The 24,817-nt window shown below is 39.7% G+C and overlaps 1 protein-coding gene across 1 annotated transcript; it reads right to left on the reverse strand.

Moving 5' to 3' along the window:
- Positions 1 to 163: 163 nt before the first annotated feature.
- LOC139148599 (arylsulfatase B-like) lies at positions 164 to 20,625 on the reverse strand. Its single transcript, XM_070720088.1, has 17 exons — positions 20,607 to 20,625; positions 19,897 to 19,952; positions 18,017 to 18,064; positions 17,440 to 17,551; positions 16,951 to 17,002; positions 11,465 to 11,568; positions 10,894 to 11,009; positions 10,039 to 10,136; positions 8,968 to 9,069; positions 8,373 to 8,442; positions 7,781 to 7,878; positions 7,089 to 7,225; positions 5,913 to 5,974; positions 5,179 to 5,299; positions 3,673 to 3,731; positions 2,619 to 2,717; positions 164 to 1,720 (listed from the first exon to the last, which is right to left on the reverse strand). Exons 2-17 carry the CDS (start codon positions 19,937 to 19,939, stop codon positions 1,545 to 1,547), a joined length of 1,497 nt encoding a protein of 498 aa, XP_070576189.1. The 5' UTR covers positions 19,940 to 19,952; positions 20,607 to 20,625; the 3' UTR covers positions 164 to 1,544.
- Positions 20,626 to 24,817: the final 4,192 nt, after the last annotated feature.

Consider the following 24,817-nt stretch of genomic DNA (forward strand, 5'->3'; position numbering starts at 1 on the left):
ATTACAAATCCCGGCTACAATTTTAACGTGTGGCTTCATTTGCCAGTTAATCGAGAGGTTAAAGATTTCAAATCACCAACCATACCTTGTGGTGTCAGTCACATGAAACGAGCATTTTAATGCTAGCCTTCTGGAGATGAACGACTCACAGACAAAAAGGTGGCTTTGATTTGCTTTATTCTACTACACACGAAAGAATTTACACCATTAGACTGTTTGTTCAGTTTTGAAAATCATTTGAAATCTTCCAAGGCAACCATTCTCCGTCAGATATAAGCTGCAATCACAAGGCTTTACAGTTCAATGACCTTTAGACGCAAAGGCAAAAACAAAACATTGGGCAAAGTACGTTTAATCAGGTGCAGCCAACGAACAATACACTTTTAAAGGTGTCCTTATTATGATACGATATCTTGTGCAGAACAAGTAATGTGAACTGACTAATTTTAAGTCCAGAGGGTAAGCTGTTCATAATTTGCCCTCCCACTGAAAATTTTTCGACTTACCCTCCCGCACTCAAACTTCATTTTACCCACTTCCCGCATAGTTTTGCTTGTTTCCCCCTTCCCATGGTAACGTTTGAAGCTCCACTGCCCTGTGGCGAAAAAAACGTGCTGATTTCCCCTACCCTGGAAAAATTTCCCCTTAAAATTTTATCATTCCCTAGAGACTTGAGGCTCCCCTGCCTTGGGATGAAAAAAATCTCGATTTTCCCCTGCGATGTAAAAGAAATCCCTTAAAATTAATATTCGCCTGCAGACATACCGGTATACTGCAGTGGCCTTCTATTTGTTTTGCATCCCGAATGATATGGATAGCTGGCTCCCCTCCCCGGAAACACCATACCCATATTCATTTTTTTAAAATATAGGCTCAACTTTTCCTGTCCCTGTTTTACAAGTAACCTCCCCTCTCCTCGTTTTCCCTAATCCCGGTCCCCTGGCCAATCAACCGATATCTGCCCTGCCCGACAAAAAAGTAAAATCTGTTCCCTGCCGTTAACAATATGTCCCCTGCCCAACCAAATTAAAATTTCCCCTGCCCTCCAAAAATTGCTCCCTGAATAGCTTTTTCGATGAATAGCTCCGTTGGCTACACCTGTTTAATGCAAACTAAACTCCACGTTACCATATCATGCTTATCAGGGACTATACTGTATGCTGTATCGTTTTACAGTGTTCCTAAATTGGCATACAAACTTATAAAAATTTATGTTAATTTAACCTCGTACACATCTTGGAGGCTTCTCGTTACCAGTGTGACGAAGATAAGAAAAAGGACTAATTGGTGAACAGATTTAAAACATGGCTGCTTTGAAAAATATCTCATGACTACTCAGCCTATTGGTGTGTTACAAGATGAAAGACAGCGTCAGCGACAAGAATTAAACAATAATTTATGGAAAAGTAAGACGATTTAAATAACGACCTGTTAAATCTTAAAAGCACATATGAATAGAAATTTCATGCATGAAATCAAGCTTTTAAATTTTCTATGTTCTAGCTCAGTAGTATTCATCGGATCGTGAATAACACGTCAGCAGCTCATAATTTGCACCAACCACTCGTCCACCAGCCGTCGTAGTTGTTGGGGTCACAAGCCGGATCGGATTCAGGGAAGTCGGTCCAAGCAGTCTTTCTGTATTCGTCAAGTTTCTGGCTCAGTTGAGCGACAACATCCGGGTTTGAATCGGCCACATTAAACATCTCAAGAGGATCCTCTGGGTTAAAAAATGTAAAATTTAACGTTTTTATTCAAATATAACATTTGAACAGAATATTGAGAATGCGTTGAATGACTGGCTAAATACAATGGCGGTAATGGTCGGTGATATTAACTTTTCTTTCTTAACAATGTTTCAAGGGATACAGTCGTCGGCACTGCGCTCGAAAGTCGTATGGGACTCATACGACCAATGTAAACACTGTATCCAAGGTACGATGGCGATTGATGAAAGTTAAAACATGTCTGTCATAATCTACATCGTATAATTTAAATGTTGCAGTTATGATGATGAGATGCATCCGCGTGCGGCTTTGTGTATGGGACCGCAGTCGCTCATGGTTCGATACATGGCGACGGTCGGTGTAAGCAATAGAAAAAAAAAGGAAACTGGGAAACGTAATGGTATAGCTGTGTTCGGAGACAAATTGCCTTCACAAAAAGGCACAATTTATTCAATAAACCAGCATCGATGGCTTCCATTACATCTCTAAATTCATACCTGCTATCGTCCTTGTGTCAAAATTGGTCTTCTGTGCACTTTGGGGTACGATTTCCGAGGTTACCCTTTCTAACAACAACTACCGTACAGTCATTGGTTCAATCAGCATACCCGGATTGAACTATTAGACTGAAAGATCCATCACAATAGGACGCTCCCTATTCTCCGGGGAGCGTAGATAGCGCCCTCGAGCGACGGATCGATCTTCAAGTCTAGTGTACTGAACATGCATCAAAAGCTGAATTTGCTTCACATTTGCTCAACATTTAGTGCCAGTTTCTCTGAAAAGGCAATGTTTATCTAGCAGCCTGAGACAGGACCACCATCTACCTTTCAGTAGAAACTTCAAAGAGTATCCGATAACGAATAATATGTCAAATTTATATCTTCATACCTTCCATGTTGAACAAAAGCCTTGAGGTTTCGTCAAACACGTCTCCTGCGTCTGTGAAGTGTTGTGCTTTGGCGTCGTACTGGGTTGGATACCAATAAACTAAAGAATAAGCAAAGAACAAAGGTTGACACAAACATAATTCAATCTTAAACACAACTCGCCATCCCATCGGCTTTTATCGTTCACCTAAAATGTGAGTGACGTGGCAATAGAGGACACTTTTGTGGTACACTAAACTTTGCAACGTGAGTATTTGTTTAATGAGACTTAAAGTATGATTTAGAATAGTTTTAGGGTACAAAATAAGACGATAAGAACTTCAACGAGATCTGAGACAATCTCACACGCGTGAGGAATCATTCAGTATCACATTTTTCCAAAATATCCATACCAATTTAATGTAATGATTACCACATCTAATGATGGGTAACACAAGTGCACATGTCCAGGAAGTTGACCTGACACAAAAACTTGATCGCCAACACATCATACAGTGTGTGTGAAAATACCTTCAGATTGAAACATCACACATTTTATAATAAGCTGCTGATTGGGTAAAGTCATGTTCTGTTTATCATTGGATTGTGAAAATCTTCATTCTAATAGATTTTCCAACATATGCAAATTCTGCGAATGGCAATCATGAGATACATATTGATATAGTTTTTAAGGTAGAACGCGCCCCGGGGACAGATAGTCGGACTCTCAAATTTCTACAATTCTTTTCTGATATACCAATTGTTTGAGTCCATTTTAAGCTCTTGGTGTAAGAAAACTTTTCACCGGCTTAGTTTTTCAAAGTTCGAAAATTGTTTTTCTCCATAGAGTTAACACAAGGATGGCGGCCATTTTGAATTTTAAATATTGGTGAATCCCGGGTTATTTGTTTCTCTAGTACCAAAATGTGACCCCGATTTTTATTCTTGATTTGGAAAGAATGTGGTTGAAAGGTTCATTAAGGAAAGTTTGAGCAAAAGTTTGAGTCTTTCACTTTCAAGGCGCATACTACCATGCATATTGACATAATTTAAATATTTCATCGAAATTCACATACTTCCATTCGTTCCTTTGGAGAAAGCTGGAATACCCTCGATGTATTTCCATTTACCATCTCTGTAATATCAAATGAACACGATTGGAACTAATTTGTGATACTTGGAAAGTGAAGTAATGTCCATTTAATGTAAGCTCATCTGCTTTTCTTTGTAAGCAGTGCACTTGTTTTCATGAGTAATTTGTAATATTCCAACATTCAGCTACATGGCATCTAAGACTTTTGAGAAATTTGAAAAATATGAAGACCCAATTATCCCAAATTAGTTCCAATCGTGTTAATGTTAAACTAGAGGGATATAGACTTAGAATGTCAGATACCGTCTATCTATTAGGTGTCCCGTTGATTTGTCTCGTAACTTCTGACACCAACTGGTTACCGGCAAAACTGCCGTTTCCTTGAAGTAGGTCGGTAATAACCAGAAGGCAAATCGTGGAGTGACGAATTTCTAGAGTTGTTTAACAATGATATTAAAGCATCAGAGAACAGACTTATAGGTTTGGAAAGAACTCTATCAAAGAGACACACCTTTGCAACATGCTACAAAGAAATAACTGAGACCAACATTTACAAGGGGTTCTTTTAAGCTGTCAAGACTGAAGGGATTGATGTTACTGGGTCCGATATTGCAACTTGGTGAGGTAGATGCAATGAAGTTTGTCTGAATGGAATGAACAGATGTCATCAGGGATTTGAAACCAGGACGTTACAAATAAAAAAACTGGGCAACTTAAATCTTTGAACCTCTACATAAATCTTTGAACCTCTGGGTCGAATTGAAGAAGTCTACGAAAGGGAAGTTAGACATGTTTGTATAGTCAAGGTTCTGAGAGGATGACGTTCCCTCATCACACCTATAATCAAACTTTGCTTCCTTGAAGCAGAAGCTATAAGTATAGAGGATGTGACCAAACCAATTTATCGTCGAAGATTGTAAATTGAAATACAGAATATGATGCAAAACCGCCGAAAGAAATTCGATGTCAGAGTTTGTAGTTTGAATGCCTTTGTGTCAGTTTTTGTCAGTAATAAATACAGGCCCATGATAACATTCATACATAATCCTGACAAGTTATCATTCTATCCTTCCCTACACCAAACGCACATACACCAATCCCCCATCTGCCTGTCTGTTCATACACAGATACACTGCCCTATGTACACAGCATTTTCTGTACTCATCATCCATGTATAAGAACACACAAAATTTACAGGGTTTATCTTGTGGTAGTTCTACCCTACAACGTAGTATGTCTATGCCATTAAGTTCGGTGAATCAAAACTTTTTGCGTTGATCCTCAATGTAAACAAACAACATGGGGCGGACATTCTCCTGCGACCGAAATTTAAGTCTGACATGCAAATTTCGTAAATTCAATTATGATTTATAAAGTCTGACAAAATACATCAACTTGCCAAACTTTTAGTCTTTGTGTTTAAATTGAACATGATGTAAATAATACTTCAGTTATTGTATCAAAATAGCTGCTTTCTGTAGTTTCCTACCTCAAAGCTGCTGTTGTCGTGTCCTCGGGAAACTGTTCATCAATAGTGATGAGGAAACCAGTTCTGTCGGATTTTTTACCTTTTGAAATTGTACACCAAGCACTTACACCATCAATGTTATCTGTAAAAAACAATATCAGGCTGGCCTAAGCTTACTTTGTCACGTGATATGATTGAGAGTTAAACGTAGAGTAGCATTGTCTGTCTGTGTGTCTGTCTGTGTGTTTTGTGTTAGTGTGTGTGTGTGTATCTATGTATGTCTTGTGATGTGATTTAGAGTTACGGGGGCAGGGTAGCATTATTTGCTCGTCTGTCTGTCTGTCTGTCTGTCTGTCTGTCTGTCTGTCTGTCTGTCTGTCTGTCTGTCTGTCTGTCTGTCTGTATGTATGTATGTATGTATGTGTGTATGTGTGTGTGTGTGTGGTGTGTGTGTGTGTGTGTGTGTGTGTGTGTGTGTGTGTGTGTGTGTGTGTGTGTGTGTGTGTGTGTGTGTGTGTGTGTGTGTGGTGTGTGTGTGTGTGTGTGTGTGTGTCTGTATGTATGTATGTATGTATGTATGTATGTATGTATGTATGTATGTATGTATGTATGTATGTATGTATGTATGTATGTATGTATGTATGTATCTATCTATGTATCTATGTATTTATGTATGTAGGTTCACCTCGTTGTAGTTTCATATTGTGTGAACGTTTACTTTCAATAGAATCTCCCCTCTAAACGGGATCACTTACAGTCAATAGAACACCCAGCAGCTTCTATTAATGTAGGGAAAATGTCGCTGACATGGATCATCCTGAAATGGAAATATATAAGAACACTTATTTTCAATGTTGACCAAATCGTTCTTCAAGATTTTATAATGTAAAGCAATACAGCAACTAGGTTTTAAGATTTCTCATCACAGTTAAATTTCATATTAGATCATGTAATTAAATCTATAACGTGAAAATCGAACTAACTTCGCGAAGGGAAATTTTACTCTGTAATTATTTGAAAATATTGCAATCATTTACAAGTAAACGTTGACTGGATAACTATAAAAGCGAAAGTAAAACAATATAAAATGGAGGAATCACTGCAAATGGCCAATATTTTGGAACTATTGTTATCGTATATTGTATCGTCAATCACTTCATCTGGATCCATGGACAGATAACTTTCATGAGAGGTATATTTGATAACTGATCCAAATATAACGTTTACAATTGAAGCCATCACGATGATATGGCATTGTCTATCAAAACCTGCAAAAGGTTGCAAATATGTGCGTTCCAATGCTTCTGCAATTGTTGCCATAGCAGCCGCAATCCTGTTAGAATTATTTTGAAGTAATAATGCCTATGGTCAATGGATGTGTCGTCTTTGAACAATAAGTGTACCATCAAGCTCTAAAATAAACTTATCTGGGGGCAACAGTTAGCCGATGGTCGCCATCAGGTAGACTGACTGCGCCATGACTTAGCTCGTTGAATGAATTAACGTTTCTATCATAATCGGCTATCTACAACGTCCAGGGCAGAAGAAAGCGCCAACAAAGTTAAAGGGTTCGACGGTAGAAGATAAAATCCCTCACAAAGATAAAGGGTTTGACCATAGAAGATCTACTTCAGTTTCTTATAGAACGAATCGGTTCTGTCGGTGCATAATGCGAATTATGAGTTGAATGAGCAGAGCTTCGTGGAAGCCTAAGACTCCGAAATGTCATATGCCCTTTGGTTTACTGCGGTTATTGTAAATGTCATTCTCATAATATTTGTCGGCATATTTTGCAACTATAATTACAGATGGCGGACTTTGAAATGTTTGGAGTGCCTCAGATTCTCGTGAAATCACGAAGCCACGAATGACTTGTCCCAGAAATGAAATTATTGCCACACACTTAAAAGAACAAAAAAAAATGAACTTACTCCCTATTCGTGTATCCCGTCTTTTTGATTCCCTTCCCATGAACAAAAGCAACTGCTCTGATGCCACCTTCGAAGTAGGTTCCTTTGTTACCACGGAGAGGGAAGTTGCTTGCTGCATGAAGGACGTCACCACCGTTCTGGAAAGGTCAGGAATTTAAATTGTGTGCTCGATATTTTCCTAAATCAGTGAATTCATCTTTTTCAGTACTTCGTTGACAGTTTTGATTGTTTGTGCGGACAATAACTTGTCTCTGCTCTGAAGTCGCAGATTATAAACTTATTTGAGTAATAGTGTCGAACATAGATATCAACAATTACAAAAAAGAGAAATTGCAATCATGAAATCCAATACCAGCTATCGCGTCAAATCACATTCAATGAATGTACTTCTCTTTTCAAGCGAAATCACCTGCAATATCGTCGTGACAAATAGAATTTTAGGAAAACTTTGTAATACATAAGGAGAGAGGCAAAACGGACACAATTATTGGTTAAATGTTTGATTACATTTTTTGAAATTATACTGTGCCATGAGAACTAAATATAAAGGAAGATGGACGTGCTAACTAACGGTAAGAATGTTAGAAGGGAAGGTCCAACGTTTAGCCATTAAAGCAAACGATAGACTGTTCTCCCCCCCACCGCATAAACCATTGCTACAAACTACATATTTAAAGATCTATGTTACTTACGTCAGAATGGAAGAGTACCAGTGTGTTATCCCACATTCCCTCTTTTTTCATGCGTCTCTTGAGATCACCGACAATCGAGTCCATCATAGTAACTTGACCTGTGCAAAATAACGCCTAGGATCAATGTACCTGATCCAAGGAGGACCACAGGCACCGGCGGCGTTGATAGCACTCTTAGGTGTTCTACTACACTTAAAAGCGTTATCAACCTCGGCGGTGCCTGTGGATATGACAGGATCTAAAGTCTCGGTAATTTACATAGTCGATGACGATTGATTTAGTTTCACTGTGATCTCACGCGTCGAATTATCAATTTGTCGTGTGAGCCACAAGATTCAAGGTACCCAAATGATCTGAATCAAGCGTCATGAACGGGGTACTGGTAAATCTTTCTGCTGAATCAAGCGTCATGAATGAAGTAAACCTTTCTGCAAGAGATAGAGACCGAAGAGCACATCATGATAGAACTGGCTCGGGATGTTATATGAAACGCGGTGGTACTAGTATGTTTGTCAAAGTTCACCTACACGGGCATCCGTCCATATAAAATAATGGATATGAATGTTTATTATTATATCTAAAGTATTCCTACCTGAATATGTCACACGATCCTCGTTTGACACTGTGTCCGTGTACAGCTGTGAGAATTCATCATCTGGTAACTTAAATAGAATGATAATGACGTCAACACTAACAACAGCAGCAACAGCAACAACAACGACAGCGAAAAACAGCGGCATCAATTAAAGTAAGATATAATATTAAAGTAAGATATAATGAGTGAACTATTTAATTAAAATAATTGGAATAATAGCACTTTAGTTTAAAAAGTGAAATACAGAACATAATAATTGGAATGATTATTGGTTATTTGGTTATTTTGCAATGACAAAAGTAATTTGTAATTTTTAGGAGATATTTCGTGAATAATAAGCTTTAATATTCATCTTTAATCGTTAACAGCTCGAATGTAATTTCATAAAGCATTACTTTTCTCATTTCTTTTAACAACAACAACAACAACAACAACAACAACAAACAACAACAACATTATCAACAATAATAATAATGGAAGATATTTGTTCCACGAGTCAGGACTTATTAAATCAGTGGTTACTGTAGAAAATTGAGTTGCACATGCCATCTTTATATTTGACGCAAGGAAAACGTGTAATATATATAATTACTTCAAGCGGCGAGTGAGGCAACTGGAATGCCACATAGAGGTACATTGGATTATCTTGATCGTGTTTCTTGATAATTTTCTCCAGTCTCTTTTCAAACAGGATCTAGAAACAAAAGTACGAAAATGCAACATTTTGTTGTACAAGTGAACATACCCTGTTAAGTTTCACCTATTTTATATTGAGGAGTTGCAGACTATCTGCCCAGGCGATGCTAAAATGGTTAAAGGATCGTAAAAGCTGCATTCACATCAGTAGAAAATCATTTGTCACATGGTAATATTTTGAAGAAAGTATGAAAGCACTCCCCTTTTAGAAAAAAACGACTACAGCAAGAACAGAGTGCAAATCTCAGGCACAGGATTATGCACAACTGACGCAAAATTATCATAGATATCATAAGATTTTGAGAAATTAAAAAAATTAATGTACGCATATGACTACTGTTTTGTCGACCTTTGAGCAGTACTTGATAGAATTAATGTTCTGCGCCACATAAAGTATTGATAATTCCAACCTTATTTATTTCTTTATTTTCTTATATTTATTGGGAACTAGCTGAAAACTTAGCTCCTCTATTAAGGTAGATCGCGCCTAGGGACAGATATTCAGACTCTCAAACTTTAAAATTCTTTTCTGATCAACAACTCTTGGAGAAAGAAAAAACGTTTACCGGCCTAGTTTTTCGAAAATTGAAAATTTTATTTTTTCTCCATAGAGTTAACATAGGGATGGCGGCCATTTAGAATTTCAAATACCGGTAAATCTTGGGTAATTTGTTTCTCTTGTACTAAAATTTGCACGGTGAACCCGGATTTTTATTCTTGATTTTGAAGGAGAATTGTTGAAAGATTCCTTAGGGAAAGTTTGAGCAAAAGTTTAAGTCTTTTACTTTAGAGACGCATACTACCTTAAAATTCCAAATAGCAGAACACAAAGGCGTGATTGGCCCAGACATTGCACCATATGTAAAACTCATGGCAGGAGGAACATAAACCAGGAAGGTATTGTATATGTTTAGAAAGCAGCGAGCACGTCAATAAAACTTCAAGAATAAATATTCAATACACTTACAGAAGTGTAAACGTCGTCGACTCTGGGACCTTCCACTCGTTTACCATCATCATGGAAATCAAAACCAAGGTACTTGGCCTGATCTTGGTTGTACGGTCCTTTTTTGATTAGAAATACCAGAAAACTATATTGATGAAGGGTGTTTACTTACAGAAACATTCTATCAGAACAACATGTGAACATGTAAGTTAGCTGAGCTAAGCTAAGCTAAACTTCGTTCGATAACTGGACAGCAAAATGATACGTACACTCCTGTCTATCACATTTCCCCTTAGGAATCGCTTAGTTGTTCAACTGGAAAGAATACAATGACCGGACTACTCTTGATCCGATTATTTGTATACATCATCGTATATTTTAGTTTCGTGCACTCAATTTTAGCAGAGCCATTCATAGTTAAATTTGATTACATAAGAAATTGTATCTTAAACTACGTTCAAAACTTATAAAGACGTTTGTGTACTATAGATTTAATTGTGAAGCGTATTTTATTTCCTTCTTTAAGCACTAATTAAAACTTAACTGTGATGAGTCAGCAAAATTGAATATGCAAAATGTTAATTCATTTAATTGATGAATACGATAAATATGCAGGTTTAAAACGAACTAAAGATAAAACTGAAGGTCTGAAGTTTGGTAACTGGAAAAATAGATAATATTTAGGGACGATTTCATAGCCAAACAAGCCGATCAAAGCCTTAGGCATTTACTTTGGATATGAAAGGTTATCCAAAAATATATCTGCTAACATGAAGACACAAATGCTCATTGAAAAGGGTTATGCCTACACGTTGGCAAACATCCCTTCCGACTAACCAGACATAATCTTTGAAAATGATGCATATTGACACGTACCAAACTCCGATGTTTTGTGATTTATGTAGTCGACAGAGCCGAGATAAAAACCGTAGAAGTGATCGAATCCACGATTCGTCGGGATGTACGATTCATTGCAGTATCCCAAGTGCCATCTGTGGACAAAATACATCAAATATAAAGTATATGCTTGGATGTCAATATTTATGCACTAGGTTTTTAACAAGAGCTTAGTTCAAGTAGCCAAGGTTATTAGTCTTTGGTTTTTCTATAGTGCCTGTCTCAGTCAGTTCACCTACCAGGATAATATGGTATCTTTGGTGAAGTAGAGAGATAGATTGCTTATTGGACGACTCAGAAACACTTAGTTGCCCGTCCATGCGAGATTTACATTTGAAAAAACGTTTAATTATTCATAAACGTCTGAAAGCGCCTCCTGGTCTTGTTACCATGTATTTTTCCCCTAAGATTATCCGACTTTTGATGGCTATGTGACCTTTATTCATTACAATATGACTAGTAAGTATTCAACAGAACATTACATTAACTTGTATTAATATTTTTCTTTGCAACTCAAAACCTACATCGATAAGAAAAGGTTCAAACTTACTTTCCTACACCATATGTGGTGTACCCCCCAGACTTCAGGACTTCTGGCAGCGTTTTCAACCACGTTGGAAGTCCATGTGGACGGTCGGGCTTGTAAACTAGGTGCTAGAATCACAAAAAGTCAGTAATCTGTTTTTCTAAATATTGGCACTCACTTTTAGGGTAACACAAAAAGTGCCCTTTTAAAATGTTTTCGTAAATTGGCGATCAGTAAGTGTAGCAGCAGGGGTTGGGGATGTGCAGACCACTTCCACTTGAGAATCATACCCATACCGCGGCAGAAAAACAGTAATAGGAGGAGAGAGTTTATGAGACTGGTGCCATGGTCGGCTATGTGGACAAACTGGAAAATATCGTAAGAGGGCGATCATTCTGAAGGACATCACCAGCAAGGATATCTACAACAGTGGGAAGTACCAGTTCCGTGGGGCAGATATAGAACTCATCTGTCACAATGTCCACACCTGGCCAAAAGAATTGCATTTCATCAAAGCAGAGAGGTCCACATCTACAGGGGTGATATCTGGCAGGCCATCCAAGAAGCTAATCAGGGTGAGCAGTTAACGGTCTGGCTCTTTGGAGGTGGTGACAATAGATGACTTAAAGTCAACCCAGTTTGTACTCCAAGACGGCCACACTTATAGGAAACAGGAAGCCCATGAGAGGCTCCAGAAGATTTGTGCTGACCAAGTCATCCAATGATTGCTGAGAAAGCTTTTGGCCGAGGAAAAGAACGACTGGAAGCCAACCCCCAGCTAGCCTCTTCCTGTCATCGGGAAGACTTGCATGGAGAATGGCCACGGCCTGCTCTGGAACTTAATGGACTGCCACACAAGGGACATTGCCAGTATTAACATGAAGGCCTGCTACCAAGCTTCCTTCTTGAGTGAAGGCAAAGCTAAACCCTATTTCGAGTGTTTTGGGCATCCAACCCAACATATGACCCACGTAGCCACCAATGGCCCTCTTCCCAAAGACATTGGCAGTGGCTCTGCTGAGGACCAGGAATGAGAGTTCAATAATCGTGCCTACCCTGTCACTTCTGTATGGTTTGAAAAGGCTTTTGCAGATAATGGCTGGGCCCCATCACAAATTCTGGCCTTCCTGACAGAGACTGGCCTCCTAACCAATCTAAAGTCCATGAAGCCATCATTGCCAAAACAGACCAATGTCTGGCACCTGGAATACTGTAACCAGGGGTGTAGCATCATTGGTGAATTCATGCAGGGCAGCAAAGAAGGCGGAAAAAAGACTGACATGATGGCTGGTGATCAACAAAAGAGAGCTGGACTACCTAGTCAGAGACATCTGCCAAAGTGGCACCCTGGTCGGAGCATATACTTACAGACCATATCCTTGCATACTATAATGGCTCACAGCCGCAGTATGCCCCTCTGTGGGGCCAGCAAGCTGGCCTATGCACACATTAATCTCCTGTGCATGCTCTCGAGGTTCAAGCTGGACAAGGTGGTGCGAGTGGCAAATGAATTGCTCTATCTGCATAAGGAAGTGCTCCACAGAACGGAAGGCATTGAGACATGTTTTGGTCCCAGGTTCTGCGACTGCAGGCAGACCTTTGCATCATCTGCAAGTTTGAGATCCTGTGGCTCCCCTGATTGTCCCGGAGCAGTCAGGTGACAAGGGCCAGCGGCTGTACATGCCTATGGAACTCGAAGCCTGTCTCTCCAAACACAAATCCAAAAGGCAACAAAAGGACCTTCCTCGAAGCATCATACCATGCCATGAAGACCTGCTGACCCAATACGAATTAAGCTACCTGAACGGTGGAGTTGAGAGTGGCAAAACCAGCAGAGAGATTGAGCTGTTCCACCAGAGAGACCCCCTTGTGTTCACACTGACCCATCGTTTGGCCAAAGAGATGCGGGCTAGAGGGGTCAAGGCCCAGACTTATCACAGCTTCTTCCACTGGATCGGTCATACTGAGTGGACCCTGGGAAGGATGGGCGAGAAGTACATACCCATGTGATCATGATAGACGAGGTCTGCACTGTCCGTTGGTCAATTTTGGTGAGCATCCTGGACTTGTTCAAACACAGGGTTCCAAGTCATCTCCTGCGGCAACCAGGGTCAACCTCCTCCATTTGCTGATGAGATGCCACACTAGTGGCTGCATCAGAAGGTCAACTACATTGAGGAGGTCAAAGTCGACCATCGAGCAAAGGACTTGGCCCTTGAAGTCTTTATAAGGGAGTATCTATCTCCAGCCTGACAGAGTCCAGTGCGAAGAGATGCGAAAGGTGCTCCCACACTGCCGAGGGAGGGATTGCTTTGTTGAGGCTGGATGCCTGGTGACCTTATCTTGATCTCAAGATGGAAAGTTTGGGACCAAGCACAGGGGCTGCTATTCAAGAGTCTAAAGGGCCATTTTCAAGACAGCCCTGTGCCCCTCCTGTACCACCCCAAGGAGAGCCAGGAGCAAAACATACAAATTACCCTCCCAAGTACTGATGACAAAGAAGAGCTGGTTCTGTACGACATCGTGAGTGTCAGCATAGGGGAAGTGGAAGGGGCCGTCCAGACTGGCGACTGGTGCCTTGGTTATGCCTTTACATTCTACTCCGGCCAGGGCCTTACCATTCTTGACCATAAAAAGGTAGGGATCATTGGCGACTTTCTCCAGCAGTCAAATCTTGCTTTCCTTGCTGTGTCCTGGATGGAGTATATGCACTAGCTTGAATAGATAGTCTGTCCCCCCTGGGACGTATCTGAGGTAAGGCCTCTAACCAAGCAGCAGCTCTGCTAAGCTACCACAAAGAAGTTTGTGCCTACAAACACGAGGACCAAGCTGAGGGGCAAAGGTTAAAATTGAAGGTCAGTCACTTTGCATCTCAAGGAGGCCCCCAAAACCACTGTGCTACCTGCATTATTGAGCTCCTCTGGGCTTATCAGCCCAAGGGTACCCAGTAGTTCAATGTCAGCTAGTTAGAGATCACAATGGGTCACACGAGAGACAACATAAGGTTGACCTGTTGTGAGGGTAACAGAAACAGGGACAACAGCTCTCAATACCTGAGGACCCCATCCAGCGTAGTTTGATGTCAGGGTGCACTATAACCCCCCCCCCCCCATGTTGGCCCATCCTGTAAACAGTACAGTACAGGCTCGTCAGGCTTGGTAACAGAGCGCCCAAGCCAGTGAACAATCAAGGACCAGATGGAATCTGTCACCCGGCAACCACCGCCTTCCACGTCACCAAGCTGGTACAGGTAATGGATGCCAACTTTCGAAGGGAGATTTGGTCTTGAAGGCTGATGGGGCGAGACACGGAAGCAGAGGGCTTTTTTACTATCGTCTTATCCTTTAGGGTTTCAGAATACTTTTTGCCAGTCATCTAGAAGGCTTTCTGATCAAATGCCACAACAACAGTGAGCAGCTGGGCTACCCACTGGGACGATAACACTCCAGAAGGTAGCCGCATCTGTGCAGCATACTGTGCCCAAAGAGGCACTCAGCCAAGGTCCTCGCCTAGACTCAGTGACTCTTCTACCGTTGCTGTGTGCCTATTGAGTCCTTTCAAAGCTCTTTCACCACCTTCTCCGACTGAAGGATGATTTTATTATTTCGGCCCTACAATTGATAATAACAGCAATTCCTAGCTAGCCCTGCTGGCTATCCCCCTTAGACTTTATTTCACACTTAACGTGCAAGTAAACTATGATGACTTGGTACCCCGCCCTCCCCGTTCAAGCCACTCTTATGTGGGGAAGGTCTGGCCTTGTGACAAGTCTTTGAAAAAGAAGGGGATAAATTTCAATGCTACATGTCCACAGTCCTTGGCGAGCTCAAGGGAATGATCACCTCTTGTTGGGGGTTTCTACTACTATACGGAGGGGGTTCCAGTGGAACTCTCTCCCTCCTCTGTTGCAGAAGGCCTCACTCTTGCCAATTTCTTGGCACATCTAGGTTTCGTCTCTTGCTCGCCAGTAGAGGTAATAAGTGTTTTGCTGTGGGGCTTCTTGCTGAAAGTCCCCACACATGGCCTCCAGGACCCTGACAAGGCTTTTTGTAGCCCAATAGCAGTGCATGGTTGCAAAGTCTGGCCTCTGCGGTGGGCGAACGAGCTGCAGCACAACCTGAAGGCCGAACTTTATCTTGATCACATGGCCGGTAGAAATGTATTACACTCTCAACTCCCTTCCCACAAGACCTTCAAGGCACTTTGATTGTGCCTTCTTTATGGATCTTGGCTAAGTGAATGTTACTATATATTTTGCAGTAGCTTTTCCTGCAAACCTTGACCTACCGGAATTCAACCACGCACACCTGTTACATGTATGGCCCATGTGGCCCCGAATATTGCAACACACGTACCTGAGGTGTACTGTAGGTAACAGGTCTATCTAAATTGAGAGTCTGGGCAGATGAGGATGATGGGCCTTCCCTGGGGCACTCTATCTGCCTGCATGGGCCATTTTCCGGAAGTAGTGTTGAGGAGCCACGCCTGCTTGACTCACTTTCAGTGATAAATGAAGGTGGTGCCTGGAGTCTCGTTGGGTGATTCTGAAGTATAAGTCATCTGTTCACCCGTCTGCTGCTATTTTAATAACTAATACGCTGGCCATACCGCATGTAAAAAATTTGCTCTGACCGAGTTATTACTGGAGAGGCTCGACCGAGTGTTGACTTAAAGTGTATGACTGACAGTATCCATAGGACAGCCAACCAGCAGATTTTAAGTAATAGTAACCAGACGTGTTTTACATGTAAATATTCCATTGTGATGCATTTTGGAAAAAAATAAAAATTTGGAGGGGGAAGTAGAATGAGTTGCAAGTGCCCAATTTTTTCTACTTGAAAGCCTTCCCCTTCTGTCCTCTAGTTTTCCCTTCTCTCGATCCTAATCAGCCACTTTCGGCCTCTTACTATCCCCTACTGCTCTCTCCCTACATTAGGCATTTCCCATTGTCCTCTCTTTGCCATAGGATTTCGTCTGCTCTCAGCAATCATTTTTTTGACCATAATTTTATTCCCAGACCACTCACTTGGCCATTCAGCACCCGAAGGTTGGTGTGAAAGTTAAAGAGGCTGGATAAAGGCTAAGATAAGTGTGAGTGGAACTCTACAGACACAATAAACTGTTGCGAAATGGTTACTCACTGCTAAGCGACTCGTTTTAGAAATCATATCTGAAGACTGATCTCAATTTTGCTTGGTATCGAATTAATTAAGGCAGAAGTAATCGGAAATGCTCCCAAAGGCCTTTTGGAATTCATACGACCATGTAAACTTTGTAGCCAAGGCATGTTGGCGATTGATTAAAAGTTAAAACATGTATATCATACCGCACAGTGTAGAGTGTAAGTGTTGCTGGTATGTTGACGTGATACATCTAGATGTCGTGCCTGAAATGCATTGTTTGTAAACAAAAAAGCCACACAGGCGCAGTAATTACGCCCCTTCATTCAATCTTATTTAAAAGTCGCCAACGTACTATAATGTGCTATGTAAAGAATAAATATATCGTACCTGGGATCCAATGTTAGATGAGTAGTACCCAGTCATCAAAGATGAACGTGTTCTGAAACAGAGAGGTATAATGAACTTTGAACTTTATTCGTGTTGGATCTTTCACAAAAAAACCCCAAAACGACAAGCAAAGAGGGAACAAACAAACAACATCAAAATATACACAAATTGTCAATCCTTTGTCGCTATACGAAAAGTAGCGATTTAAGTGTTACCCTACAAGTTCTGATTGAACAAGCGTCACTAGATATTGTGATTTTAAAGCGAGTAAAAGGTGTCTCAGAAGTGGCCGGAAAAATAACTTTCAATGGACTCATATGCCACTGTCAACAGAAAAGGATAGCAATCAGTGAAAGTAGACTCTCTGAGGTGGTATATGGAAATGTCTCTCGGAATGATAAAACAATATCGGAGAAAATAACTAAAAATTGGTCAAAAAATCAATGTTCCTAGCCCATAAAACAGTCTTCGCACGAACGACACACTCACGGACTACAGGACGTCTGTACATAAAAGTTCTCCAAAATAACACCATCCTCAACGAGCTTTTGGAGATTTGGGGTATGCATGCTTGCATCATGCCAACTGACGTCATTCCATCCTAGAACCAAAAGGAAGAAGGCGAAACACTGAGAGTTACAAAAGAAAACTAATAATTGAGATTTAAGATCCTCGTTGAAAATACGAGAAATTCTCTCGAATGGACATTCTACGTATTTTAAATCTTAATATTTCGTAAGCTTTCATTCAAGGATTGTATTAAATGGTGTAAATGCATTATGTACTAAAGTAATATTGAAAAGGAAGCATAAAATTTAATGACATTGTAACTAAAAAAATTATAAACAAATAATTAAATACATGAATAAATAAATAAATAGTTCATCATCACAATCATCATCATCATCATCATCATCATCATCATCATCATCATCATCATCATCATCATCTTCACCATCATCATTATCATCACAATCATCATCATTATCACCACCACAACCACCACCACCATCATCATCATCATCATCATCATCATCATCATGAAATGATTTAAAATGCTACATACCGAGATCGTCTGCGACGATGTGGACAATATGGGGCCTTCTCTTGGCAGCTGAATTTTGTAAAAATGAAAAGAAGTACTGAGCACACTACCAAAATATTGGCCATGTCGTGTTTAGCAGCTTCAAAAAACCGTGAAGCTGACAAATAAATCATCGTCTTATGATATTGAGTTAAAGGACACGAAATAAATTAGAGAATTAACTGACTTCGTGCTATAATGTATCCATTTGTCCGAACGACCCATTTTGAGGCTCTTTCCAAACTGTAAGGCCAACAAGTATGTAAGTAATTAAGCAGACTTTTTTAACGAGTGTAGCACTATCAGCTAACTCTAAGCTTTCAAAAGACCTTATAAGCAAATGACGACCAACATTCTGATTTGACACGCATGTCTTAACCTTCCAAAATGGCGAAAATAAAATTAATAGTTCGTGCTCACGATTCATTAGCGACACGATAAATCCAGTGCAATTTCTCTAGATTTGGACTCTAACAATACTGGCGCCATGAAATACCAGCACAGTATTGACAAGATGGTCGAACTCGTTTACACATTTAAAATGCCTACACGCTCTTTACTATTATTTTTCGAGGCCAAACGAACCAATTACTACCCGCCAAAGACGCGAGGATTATTTTAGGTTAATAGTGATCATGCATTTTATGATTTTGAATCACACGTGTTTCAGACTTTCTTTTAATGACATATCCTCAAATCCAATGGAACGGACGTGTTGCTTTGAAAATGAGGTCATTTTCTATTTCCAAGTTAGCCCATGTCATAATCTTCCAAATTGGCGCCAAGAAAATTAATATTTCACGCTCACGATTCATTAGCGTCCTTGGACGCGATAAATCCCGGGCAATTCCTCTCGATTTGGACTCTAACAATACTGCCCCCACGAAATACCAGCACAGTATCGACGATATTGTCTTACTCGTTTACACATTTTAAAATTCACCCAGCAACTTTTCCCTCATGGAGGGTAGTTTTTTGCGTACTACCCCTATGTTCTATTGTATTTGAACCATTTGTAATATTGAGCTGTTATTATCATTGACATTTATTCATGGCGTGGGGTTGAAACAAAAGAATTGTAGCATGTCACGCATGGGCAAGTGATAATTTGTACCTTTTTATCTTTTCCATTGTCAGTAGAAATCAAAGTAATGTATATCGCATCTTATTTTAATTTTTATTGCCTCGGTATTCGACATAGCCACGATACTACATAAATGGACACACTAACTCACAGGAAAAACTAACTCAGACACTCAGGACCACGGTCACTCCCTTGTGGAGTAACTGAGACAGGACATTCACTCAGGGACTAATTCAGGCAGGGACACCGGCTCACGCAGTCACACTCAGGCAGACAGGACCACGGTCACTCCTTTGTGGAGTGACCGAGACAGGACTAACCCAGGCAGCCACACCCACAGGCAGATTCACAGACTGATGTATCAGTGGTTCGGCCGTGAGACCGAGCCATGGTTCCGTATTCAATAAACAAGTTATAGTTCAACATTATCATTCGTCTTCAGTTCCAGTTTCATTACAGATGATACGACATGGACATTCAAATCATGTTTAACACTTCAATCCCACAAATATCGCCTTCATTTTATACGAATGTTTGGATAAAGAAACAAACTTGGCATGTTGTAACACTTCTAACTTTCAATAGTTTCGCCCATTGCAACCTCTTTTTCAAATGATCTCTTGTCTAATAGTATCTTGTCAGGTAAAAATTGAGCGAATTGGAGATAAACTTCAGCTGATATTGTTTTGTCTGGGATTCACAAATGGCGATGACATTTTGCTGTGCGTCGCGCGAAAAGTACACAAAATCAGTAAAATTGGAGGGAAGAATGACTTACCCAGTGCTACACCAAGGAAACAAATTGCCAGGATTAGCTTCATCTTTGACGAATAACTAAAATAGGAAGAGATTCGTGTTGAAATTTTAGCGAAAAACATTATGGTGCAATGGAGCTATGCATTCGGAAGTCAAACTTGTCCACTAAACAGCATTATTTAAGATGAATAAATAATTTAGCAGTTCCAAGAGACAAACAAAAATGGCAATAATAATAGCGCCATCTTGGACAATTTTGGTGGTGGTACAAGGTATCCGGAATGGGTAAGCATACCCTGCCAGCATCCTTCACTCGTCAAGATTGACCCAAGGTGAAAGATTTCATAATTCAGTAAACCCACCAAATTACTGTTGTAAGTCAAAGCAAGGAATGCTGTTACTAATCATTTGAGAATCAGATATGCCGTATCATCTCACAACATTTCCCTATGTACCATAGAACTTCTAAATTTGTTTCACTTATCTACTTTCCGAGAATCCTTGTCTCGCTAGCATTTCTGCTAATAGGCTACATCTTACTCGAAAGTTTTCATATGAGTTACAAGCTCAAGGACTTTTGAAATGTATACAACATAAGCCGGAGGAAATGTTATATTACTTGACAAAGATTGGAAAGTTGGTGATTTCAAAACGAGTCTCTTTTGTCATATAGCTTGGTAAAAGAGTAAAGTTCGTCTAATTTCAAAAAAATGTATAGTTTAAAAAACCTACCTTAATTGCTCAGTACGATGAGAATAAGGGAGACAGTTTCAGTTATCAGGGATTTTATAGCATTTTTGATAAGCTGAATATTCATAGCTTTTAAAACTCTTTATGTTGAAGTGCTTTCTTTTTCAGGAAGCGGAGGCCGGAATATCACAAAAAATAAAGTTTTATGTATCGCAGCGTAACCAGTAACTCTTGATGTAGTCAAGCATGAGGGTTCGTTTCCGGCGAATAAGTGAACAGATCATTCGATTCAGTTTACATAGTCAAATACAAAAGAGGAACATACAAAGAAAAATGATTGATCTTGCTGTGGATAGGAACTTCGGTTTTAGATATGCTGGTCATATCAGGGAATGTATGCCACCATACGGTGTTTATCAAATAGAAGACTCAACAGTCTGTTTTTTTCAAAAACGCTGTGCTGTACCTGCTAAAGCTAAATAATGTTATGGCTAAAAATAACGAATCTAAAAGACGACAGTACCCCTGAACCCCTTCAGATGGTTTTATCCTGCATATTGCATTTTTTATTGGTCTTTCACATAATGTTGGCGACATTACAGTAAAGGAGCCGGTAGCAATTGAAATTTGTTTGCGCAATCGCACATGTGACATTGGCTGGTACCGACAAATTTACATTTCACTCTTGTCTGGCATCGAGATACTACTATGCGAAAGGTTGTCGGGATTCATGAACAGAGTAGAGACTCGCGGTCTAAAGTTACATGTCGTCGGGATACATGAACAGAGTAGAGACTCGCGGTCTTCAAAGTTAACACCGATTTATTCTTAGATGTGGAAGTTATGTTTCGACAACGATGCTTACAGAAGAGCCCGCTTATGCTGAAAGGCTGATCGTTGATGATTAAAAGGCTTCTATACAAAAATTGCTATCCAACTTTATAATCTCTTTGCTTAATTATCATTGCATATTCGGTCCAACCCTTTATAATAACTCAAGGTAAAACTTAACCATACAAAGAACTCTAGAAACAATTAGCTTGCAGTAAAACTCTCGTAAATTAATTTACCACTATCGAAATCAACAGATATTATTAGAAATGTCCATTTTTAGACTTTCAGCTTGTTTATACGCTAGCATCACAGCCTATGCTGACATCAGCTCGATGACTTTATGGACATACCGACAATTAAGAGTATGTCTAGATTGTATGTAGATTAGCTGGAACTTGAGTGCTACTTTACCATCTACTTTGTGCTGTTTGTCACTGTTTCCAATTAACATAAAACTTTCCGAATTCATAAAGTCCCTTTCGTAAAATATATCGACAGCTTACATAAAATATATCACCTTTACCGAATCACAGACAAGGAGAAAAATTGTCTGTGACCGAGTAAAGCGACGAAAGTTCTGAAGGCGTGAGTCATCTCCGTAATACAAAATTCGATCAAATAGTGCTTGGCGCCAATTTATGTTGTGCAGCGTGCATGTCGGATCCCTTGAGATGTGACATATTACAACACGTATCACAAAGTTTCTAGACTTTTAATACGTTTGGACTTACCGCAATTGTCTATAGTAATCATCAATCACTATACAGGCACAGACTGTATTTTAACACTGAACCCATGGCCTTTTGACGCAACCTATACCTAATGAGAAAGGCACGACAGTCAACAAATCTTCCATTGAAACATCAAGAAACCGTATTTTAGTTACACGAAGTTACAATTGACGGATACGTTGATAAAAGCAAGCCGATGTAAATAAACGAAGAAATTCACCATCAGTTCCTCGAACGAGCAAGCACCATGTTTCGACCCCAAGCCGTAAGATACTTAATATAATGCACAGTAAGCAGAGCACACATATTCCATTCAACACATGTTCAACACTTCAATCTCACAAATCGCTCCTTCATTTCATACGAATATTTTGGAAAACAAGCACACTTGATATCTTGTAATATACACATCTCAACTTTCCGTTGTTTCTCCCATTTCGGGAACTTCTTCAAAGGATACCTCATAGTATAGTATCTTGTCTGGTCAACACTATTTGAACTTTCTTGGTGGAGAAAAAAATCAAAAGTCGAAAGCTAGCTTTATAAACAGCAAAGTGATATTGTAGTGTATAGGATTCACAAATTGCTGTTGATGGTAATAGGATTTTGCTGTGTTTCGCGAAAAGTAGACCGACTTAGTGAAATTGGATTGAGGAATAACTTACCCAGTGCTACACTAAGGAAACAAAATACCAGGATAAGCTTCATCTTGACAAAAGTAAGGGGATGGAGAAGTGTTGGCGAAATTTTGGCGAAAAATCATGATGGTGTTAGAAGATTTCAGACAAACATAGACAAGTGAACACGACAGTTCCTTTGAGGTGTCATATGTCTCATAATAAGAGAGATTTATTTATTATTTATTTAACTTTATTTATTGTCGATAACATGTTCGGCCAATAAGGCCGATCTTCCACAAGGTCGACATTAAAAATTTACAGAATGACAGAGGAAAAAAAATACAAGTACTAATACAAGCAACAAACCAGTAAAAAATCAGGTCAAGAAAAAAAACAGCAATTAGGACAATAAGACAACTAACACTACAACATAAGGCAAGAACATATCACACCCGATCCATGAGAAATTTATACAATTGCAACTTGAAAGATCTCAGATTTGGGCTGTTTTTCAAAGATGAGGGAGTTCATTCCAAAGGACAGCACCAGAATATGAAAGTTTTTTTTCTCATTATTTCCGTTCTAATTTTTGGCAAGTACAAATTGTTTGTTGAAGTTGAGCGCAGAGACCTGGATGAATGAACGTTAGCAGGCTGGAAAAGATTACTCAAATAATTTGGACACAAGCCATTGACAATTTGGAACATCTGGACCCCTTTTTGATAAATCAAGCGACTACCAAGTGGAAGTAGGCCCAAAGTTTTAAACAATGGACCAGTTGGTTGATCCCATTTAGCCCCACAAACTAAACGAATAGCTTGTTTTTGCAACTGAAAAAGTTTATTACAGTAGGATTGATCACAATTTCCCCAAACAACCGAACAGTAGTCGAAGGTTGATTCGATATAACATGTATAGAACAATCTCCGTGCCCGTAAGGGCAAGAGATGTCGTATTCGTCGTAACAAAGCCAATTGACTAGATAGTTTACCACGCAAGGAATTCACATGAGCGCTCCATGAAAGATTACAATTCAGAATTACTCCTAGGAGTTTTTCGTCGCTAACATTTGACAATGGATCATTATTTAAAGATAAATCCAGGTATGATTTGGGTAAGCGTGATTGTTTCTGATGAGAAATAATCAACATAGTTTTTGTTTTTGCTGAGTTAACTAGCATCCTGTTTGAATTACACCAAGATGACAAATGAGCAAGGTCGGCTGTTAAAGCAGACTCAAGCTCGATGATTGTTTCCCTTGACGTGTGCAAGGTCGAGTCATCTGCATACATGTCAATATTGTTCTGTAAATATAACGGCAAGTCATTAACAAAGACAAGAAAGAACAAGGGCCCTAATATGGAACCCTGTGGTACCCCGCATAGAACAGACTGGGAACTGCCGGTCGTTCCTTGGACATTTATGGTTTGTTTTCGGCCATGGAGATACGATGCGAAAAAAGACATGGTTTCCTCAGAACAGCGATAGTAGTTTAATTTGCGCAGAAGAACACCATGATCTACTAGGTCGAAGGCCTTCCGTAGATCAATAAATACTGAACCAACTAATTTGCCATTGATCAAGCAATTTGAGTAAAGAGCTCTGACATGAATGCCCATGGCGAAAACCGGACTGTCCGGGAAACAGCAGTTCATAATGTGTCAGGAATTTATAAAAGTGAGTATGGATATGTCTCTCCAAAATTTAGATAAAACTGGAAGGACAGATATAGGTCTATAGTTTTCAGCACATTGTCTGGAACCCGATTTAAAGATGGGGACAATTTATGCAATTTTCCAAATACTAGGAAAAGAGCCTCTTTGAATACAAGCGTTGAAGATTTTGGTTAAAGAGGGAGCGATTTCACAAGCAGCATGTTTAAGAAACTTCGGATGTAGCCCATCAGCCCCCATTGACTTATTGATATTCAAATTTACGAGCGATTGTTCAACATCTGCGATACTTAACAAAGGTATGAAAAAATGAACATTATTCGGAAGACGCTCCTGCACAAACTGTTTGATTTTGTCAAAATAATGTTCATTTGTCGGCTCTGAAATAGGATTCA

This window comes from Ptychodera flava, chromosome 2 (assembly GCF_041260155.1).
Source record: "Ptychodera flava strain L36383 chromosome 2, AS_Pfla_20210202, whole genome shotgun sequence".
NCBI classification, from domain to species: domain Eukaryota; kingdom Metazoa; phylum Hemichordata; class Enteropneusta; family Ptychoderidae; genus Ptychodera; species Ptychodera flava.